The sequence below is a fragment of the Miscanthus floridulus genome, chromosome 19 (assembly GCF_019320115.1).
Source record: "Miscanthus floridulus cultivar M001 chromosome 19, ASM1932011v1, whole genome shotgun sequence".
Lineage (NCBI taxonomy): Eukaryota > Viridiplantae > Streptophyta > Magnoliopsida > Poales > Poaceae > Miscanthus > Miscanthus floridulus.
In genome coordinates this window covers 16,413,518-16,421,726 of record NC_089598.1, presented here as the reverse complement: position 1 = coordinate 16,421,726, position 8,209 = coordinate 16,413,518, and the positions used below count along the sequence as shown (strand labels likewise).

General features: G+C 40.5%; 1 protein-coding gene and 1 long non-coding RNA gene across 2 annotated transcripts; both read left to right on the top strand.

Moving 5' to 3' along the window:
• Positions 1–943, top strand: LOC136525632 (putative ubiquitin-like-specific protease 1B). Its single transcript, XM_066518558.1, has 5 exons — positions 1–114; positions 198–305; positions 406–539; positions 639–714; positions 803–943. Exons 1-5 carry the CDS (start codon positions 1–3, stop codon positions 941–943), a joined length of 573 nt encoding a protein of 190 aa, XP_066374655.1.
• A 3,226-nt stretch (positions 944–4,169) lies between these two features.
• On the top strand, positions 4,170–7,325 carry LOC136529012 (uncharacterized). The gene is made up of 3 exons (XR_010777172.1): positions 4,170–5,345; positions 5,674–6,082; positions 7,095–7,325. It is a non-coding gene; the product is annotated as an uncharacterized lncRNA (long non-coding RNA).
• The last annotated feature ends 884 nt before the right edge of the window (positions 7,326–8,209 follow it).

Genomic DNA, 8,209 nt, shown 5'->3' with positions numbered 1-8,209 from the left:
ATGAAGCGGGATGGAGAAAAGGATGAGACCATTGAAGCCAATTACCCTAACCGTGACACTTCACAACGTTCTGGTTTAGTTCAAAGGGTGCTAGCTTACTTGAAGCATGACATGGTAGCAATTTTTTTAAACGATCTATCGGTCTTTCATTATCAATTTTTTATGCCTGACAAAATATTTATTGTTTGATTTGATAGGTGTTCCTTTCAATAAATGTTACAAATACACATTGGTACCTTGCTGTTATAAACGCCGTCAAACGTGAGGTTCAGGTGCTAGACTCTTTGGGCGAGATGTTCGGATGTGTTGACCTCAATAAAATTATGGGTATTTCCTAACATAGCTATTTGTACATATTTTATATTTTAGAAATGCTGATTGATTCGTTCTTCTATGAACAAATAGCGAGCTAGATTGCGGAAACAGATAGATTTTATATTGGAGGACACAGGCCCAAAAGAGCACAAATGGCTAGATGTTGAGGTTGATACCTGGCCGGTTAGGGAGATTTTCCGTAGAAAATTATTACAAACAGATGGGTACGTTAGAAATAATGGCATGTCATATAAGTTGAATTTTATGTGTCTTTGCCTTTTTGATCTAATGTGAGCCTAAACTTCTATTAATGTTGTATGTAGTTTTTCATGTGGTTTATTCTTAATAAACTTTATGGAGTATTGGACTGGGAACGATTTGTCAGACGAGTTTAATCGGGTAAACTATGTGTCTTACCACAAGTTATGAGTGTGCACTAGCTGTGGGTTTTTAATTAATAATTAATTAGGTTCATACTATCGTGCAGGATGATATGAAAGAATTTAGATTGAAGCTTGCGGCGATCTTGCTATTGTTAGAGTTAAACAAACGAAAGGTTGCTCCATATCTTGATAGGGATGAAAATATTGAAAGCCCAAGCGACTGTGCCATAATAGAGAATCCATAGATGGCTGATCAAGTGTCCACGAAAAAGAGAAAACATTATGAAGAGGTCGAATGCTTAGTGATTCAAACGGGCACCCCTCAACACATACAAACTCAGAATAAATCCCCACAAGTCCATGTCAACCAAGACCCTGATGAGTTTTGGGCATTTGAGGCCATAAAAGACATGCCAATGAATAAGGAAGAGATGACTGAATTACTGTGTGATTATGTCATGGCAATTCAGAATGAAGCGACATTGAAGTAAGCTACATGCTTATTTTAATTACTTTATTTACTAAGTAGGTAGTGTGTCCGTGCGTCGCTACGGGATAACTAACAATTTATACTAAAAACACACGGATCGTACGATAAAATAACAATACTGTTAAATTAAATACCAACGTTAAAGTGACATTTAATCCAAAAAGCAAAGTTTATGAATTTAACACAGTCATGGAGTGCGCGGCGTCACAGGCTCACAAACTCTAGAGCTTCTAGAGATTGGGTCGAATCAAACCTAGAGCCTTAGAACCCTACATCTTTTCCTAGACGGGCTTCACTTCGGATGCGCCGGTAGCAATATCAACGATCTCCAGTCGATGAACCAAGTCATATGGATCCCCATACAATGGCTAAGACATGTAGATTTTGTTCTCCTTGTACTTGGATACACTTGTTCCACTGAAGCTTTTATTGAAATGTTTAGACACGAACAGTGTCTGATCACCGATGTCCCTCACCCTGGACCACTCCGGCATACAGTCGTGGAGGTTGCACTTATAGATCGCGCTGCTATAGGTGAAGCTTTATGTCTCGTGGAACGTGCTCACCATGGCACCCACAATGTGCAGCTCACCGTTTAATTCCAGGTAGCTGCGGTGACAGAGCCCCGTAGGTGGCGACAACGATGGCAGCAGTGTCGTGGTTGGAGTAGCACCGGCGGCGTTGCTGCTGCAGACGAAGATTTCTCCAGTGCAGTCGATCATCAAGAACTTGTCTTGATAGTGGACGATGGACCCCACAGAGAACTCCAGTTTGGTGTGGCGCAGCGTCCATGCGCTGTCGACTCTAACCCGGCAGAACACGACCTCCGTGGAGCACCCCAAGCATGGCCATGGCCACGCACTCGTGGCTGGCAGCGTCAGACGGCGCCGAGAGCACGATCTCACAAAAGAACATGTCTCTCATGTCTTCTAGCTTGATGGCTCTGCCTGCGGCATCCATGTCCCTATAGCCATTGGTGGGATGGAGGACCCACCGGCCGTGGACCCTAGACACGCGTTCTGATGAGGACGATGCTGCAACGTGTTCGCCTGCTGGTGAGAGCTCAACGCGGGGGGCACGGGCACCGGCGAATGGATTCAGCAGCATCACGGACGCCGCCTCATCCATGAGCGCCAGCCACCCACACGAGGAGCCACACGCCACCTTGCTGCACACGTTGGGCAGCGTCTTGGACAAGACTTTCTTCTCCGGGACGCAGTAGAAGCCGACGTGGTCCGAGTCGGGGTCGAACGGGAGCAGCAGAAACGGCCCGAAGGTTGCGAACGAGACGACGGCGCGCCATGGGGAGCAAGTGGATCAAAAGGATGCCGCGTCGTGGCCTGACGCGAGATGCTGCCCGATGGACTCGAGGAGACCCTCTGGCAGGACGGATCTTCAGTCAGAGAGAGGTAGGGACCTTCTCTTGGGATTGGGAGGCTGAGCCATGAAAGATAGATGACATCAACTATGGTTTATGCAAGAAACAACAAGCGAGGACGATGGAACATGTGAGCGTGAAACCAAATGAAAAGAGAAAAAAGTTGTCTCTTTTGCAAATGCAAAGAGGGGAAGTAATTAAATATAGACAGATTTGATAAGGTTCTCAGAAATACAAAGTGGTTCCTTTTGTCTTAATTCTCTTTCCTTCTGTGTTAATTCTCTTTCCTTTTGCTCGTTGCCATGTATGCTACTGCATGCAAACATGCAATGTGTATATGGATAGCACAATAATTTTCTACTTTCTATTTTGCCGTGATTCCTCTATCACATGACATGCAATATTCAATCAGAGAGAATGTCACGATCAATCAGTAATTAAGATGTTGTGGGATCGCAGGCGTGGGCAGACGGACGAACCAAAATAAATGTCGCACCAAAAAATGTCCACACTTTATTCTTTTTAGTTGTAGGAGATAGGTGTTCAAATCTAAAACTAAAATCTAAAGTGTGCCATTGATCACTTTCTTTATGCCCAGTTAAGGATCTCAGGTGGCTAACTAAGTACTAACATGGGGTTTTTATTTTCGTTGTCCACACGATATGTTATTGTATGGATATCATTCACTTGAGTGGTAATGTATGGATCAAATATCTCTACGCCCAGGTAAGATGATGAGTGGCATGACCGCAAGATGTGAGCGTGCGGTCTAAAGGGGAGAGTTAACTTTGATACTAAAGATGTATTTAATTGTGTGATAGCTTTGATATGGCTATATATGCATATTTCTATGTATATATAGGGCATATTTACTTTCGGGTAGCTTTGATACGGAAGTATATATATAATGGGTATCTTAATCTACAGTATATGTCTACGTGGAATAGACCAAAAGTCACACATATTTATACGGTGAGTATAACACTTTGTTTTAAGTTTTTGTGGAAGATTTTTCAAGAGACGCGGTATTACCCATGCGACAAGCATTAATATTAACATATATACTCGAGCCTGTGTACAGGATGGTATGGAGATGCGACAGAACTTATTCGTGGATTTATTGGCGCACGAAAGAAATGGACATCGGAGATTTCTTCCTGTTGATATAAAACATTATCTTAGGCGCATCACGGAAATGTCTATAAAGTAGAGTTTGTAAGCATGTGGCGCCGCGCTCTCCGTGACTGTTAATTTCATAAACTTTGCTTTTTGGATTAACTATAACTTTAACGTTGGTATTTAATTTTATAGTATTATTATCTTATCGTGCGATTCATATGTTTTTAGTATAAAAGTTTAGTTGTCCCGTAGCAACACACGGGCACACTACCTAATAAATAATAAAAGTACGAAACAATATACACATTCGAGGGGTTGTTTCACCAATTATAATAAATTTTTATGTTCTATATAGTTTATATTATGAAATTTATGAGATAAAAGGCGTATTGGGATAGAGACCCCTTTGCGATGTCAAATTTTATCCCTAACCTGGTATTTTGGCCTGCGTTATTTGGTTCACAGAAAGCCAGAGTTTAGCAGTGCTCAGCAAAATTTGGCTCCACCAATACAAACCGACGCCAATTTCGAGCCAAATAGTGGGCGCGCTCTACCGCCCTCTCTCCTATTCGGTTGTTCGCGTACTGCCTTTTCCCCAATTCCCCAACGCCCAACCGTGACCCAATCCCTGGCGCGCGACCGGCTCCTGTTCGAGGCGGAGGCGGCCGGCGGGCGAGGCGACATGCGGCTGTGGCGCAGCGGCCGTCGGCAAGCGCGCGACTGCGCATGCGCGAGGTGCTTTGGCCATTAGTTTGGGCGGCGCCGCGGGCCGCGGCGGCAGTCGGCTGGCTTTGGCGCGGGGCCGCAAGTGGCTGATGCGGTGCGCCGGCGCAATGGCGTGGCTGCCGGCTGCAGTCTGCAGCTGCGGGCAGCGGGCAGCCACCGTCACCTGTCAGCCGGAGTGCAGAACGGTGCTGATTGCACGGAGGTCTACAGATCTACAGATCTGCAGTAGCTAGTCACAGCTTACGTTACTAACGTGGTGATTCCGTGATTATATCTAATTTACTCTTGATTTAATTTTAGGTGTCAAACATGAATTGTATGTTCAGTGGAATTAATTATGCTAAAAAGTAACATTTTGGTTCTTTCTTTCTTTTTATTTCTATCATAGGGATGTATAGGGGCTCTAGATGGCACTCATATCACAGATTCACAGCATATGCTAGCTAAAATGGTGATAGATATTGTTTTTCCGTTTATCTTTCTGTCTTTTGACTGTCAATTCTTTTTAACACCGTAGAGGTTGTTGGTTCTTGATTTGAGCTGAAGCTTGTCAACTCAAGATATCAATGTTAATCAGCTTGTTAGTTGTTAGTGATGGGCTAAGGGTATACATTAAAAAGTGCTGTTACTTTAAGTAAAATGAAGCAAATTGTTCACATTATTTTTCAAAGAACAATAACTTAATGATGTCTGAATAATTGTATTTATAGAGTTCTTTTTTACTTTTGTAGAAGAAGTTTCTTCTCTATGATGATAATTAGTTCCACTTTGAGTTCATATATGTATATTACTTTTGTATAAGAAGTTTCTTCTCTATGATGATAATTAGTTCCACTTTGAGTTCATGTATATATATTTTGGTCCCTTGCAGTAATTGATGGATGGATTGTGTTGGTCGCTGGAGTTCAGGAAGAAGCTCAAGAAAATTTGGGAGGTGAAAAACCTGCATTTGAATTTGGACCTTTTACTTTTCTGCTCAACATGTGGATGCAAATCATCTCTCATTGTTAGTTTTGTAATTTGTAGTACGGATGGGATATCTGATTTTTTTTTTAATTTAGCATCAATTGGTTAGCTTCCTTGGAATAATACTGATGTCGACTTAAATATTATTGACTTCCATAACCTGCAGATAATAGCTGGAATAAACAAATATTTTGGCGTCTGGTCAAGGGGCAAATGTTGTTTAAATACTACGGTCTTTTTCCCCCACATTTTCTCAAGCATTGGTTTTTTTTACTTTTACCACTTTCTCTATACAGGGGTATGCTTTGATTGAATACGAGAAGTTTGAAGAAGCTTGAGCTGAAATAAAAGAACTAGATGGAGCTGAGCTTTATAAACAAATAATGAGTGCTAATCAGGCATTTGAGTCTGTCTTGCTTGATTGAGTCGCTGTTGATACCACATGCCAAATTTTTCATTTGATTGTCGATTATTGCTCGCTGCTGGATTGCGTCAAGGCGTTGACGCCACGGTCTCCTTAGACCATGATCGCTGCACTCTGTGTGGCTAGGGAGTGGATACCATCGACCATTTATTGTTGGTTCTTGTAATTTATTTCACCTTCACAGATTCATCTATTGCTAAGCATCGATGAACAAGATAAAACATTACCAAAGGCAGTTGAAAGCGGTGATACTTGTCTTGCTGAAGGTGGATGTAGAGAAGGTAAATGTACTCTGCCCCCTTTAAGAAATTGATGTTTCCAGTTAAGTTACATTTGTAAGTAAAACATGATTGTATTTTTAACTTTACATGCCGTGCTTAGGTAGCTTTGATATTTTATTATTAACTTTACATGCTCAGCTTAGGTAGGTTTGGTCTCTCCTATCGCGCATATTGCTCGTCCATCCTCATTATGGTTATTAAGTTTACTTCCTTACAATTGTGTGGATGAATATATATGCAATAGTCAGAAACTCTCTTCTGCTGAAGGGGTGAATCACAATCCTTCCTGTATAGATGCAGCATCAGCTATCTTGTGTTCACCCCCCTGTATAAGACCTGAATTTGTTGCTTGGCCTTCTATGGATCCATGTATATTAGATTTAGATCCTGAGGGTACCATTAATTTTTTGTGTGGAATTCAGTGAACCTTCTTTGTTTGTGTATTGGTGATAATAGTGAGTTCACCAATGAAGTTAGTAGTTCACTAATGTGTGCTTGCAGCCACTTTGTATTCTGGTAACAACCACCATTGGTGCTCTGTTCTAGTAACAACCACTCTTTCTTTTCTAATTATGCATGTGTAATAGCAAAAATGTTCATGGTTTGTCTAGAATGTTTTGATATATGTGAGCTCAGTCTCCTTAACAAATATGGTTGTCAGTGTGGTTGCAAATAATTGAGATTTTTATGGCTCGCTCCTTGATTTTGGAAGATATAAGAGATGTTTGTTCATCTCCTGACATAGGCCAAAGGGTGTGAGCTTCAATCACTATTCTATTAGTATTCAAAGTTCATGATTGGCATCAGTCTTAATCGAAATAGTTTGCATAATAACTTCTAAATTATTAATGTTTATGTGGTATGATCTTTATAATGAATTGGTGGATCTATTATACTCCCACAAGAAAGCCTGTTTTTAAGATTCTTTTAAAAACAATCATGTTCAGAAGAGATTATTTCACTGGTTATTATCCATATTTGGTTATTTTAAGCTCATTAGTACATCTTGCAGGTTTTAGAAGACATTATAGCCATACTGATGCTGCTGAGGCAACCACCGCTTCAGCATCCCATGCCTGGAGTGATGGTTTGCATGTTTGAGATGTATGATTGGACATGTTAATGTAGTGATTTTTGGCTTTTGATGCCTCTTGTTCATTGAAAATGCTTATACCTTGCAAAAAACATTGTATTGCAAGGACAAGTCTTGCTTGTTCATTGAAATTTGCTTATAAAATTTAAATTTGTTTCCAAAATGAAATTTAGGTTATATAAAAGTTTGGATAATTTGAACGATAGAAACTTTCATGTCTAATCATAAAATCCTTTAATTACTGGGTTACATATTAACTAAGACTGGAAAATGAAGCGCTATTTTGTCCTTTTGTAGCTGCATAATTGAATGACAACAATGCTTTTTTAGTCTGAAGAAAAAATAAGAGTAAAAGTGGGGTAGTTGGTATGGACATATATGCCTATCTATCGATGCTTTGTTTTTTGTTTCTCTGAAGTTGGCCTTCGGTGTTGTATTACTACTAGTTTTATTTATAAACGTTTTAGTATGACTTTATGATGTACATAGCGTTGCATAGTATTAAATATTTTGGTCACAACTTATTACAACGAACACAATAGCAACAAAAAAAAATAGTGGCAATAGTAACATGATGAGTGTGGCGCTGGCGCTAGCTGCACATGTGATTGACCAGATCAATGGAAAGAGCCGTTGCGCTCTGTCGCTTCTTCCACGTCGTCTAGGGTGTGGGGTGCGTGTTGTGTTAGAGAAAGATCTATTGATGGAAAGAGCCATGCACATCTCTAACCAACATGATGCTCATGTACGCTGCTGGGTCCTAGACAAAGAAAGATCCATCAAATACATTAGTCTATAGCAACACAAAAAACGTGGCAATAGTAATTTAATATTGCGTCCATTTAGGATTGTAGCTGTAATAAGTACCTAAAAATTACAACGCCACAAAAGATTATTACAACCTAAAAAAACCGTGGCAATAGGAACATGCTATTGCATGCATTTAGATTTTTTGTTGCAATAACCGCCTAGCAATTGTAACACTACAGAAGATTATTGCAACGCAAAACAACCATGGCAATAGTTACAAGCAA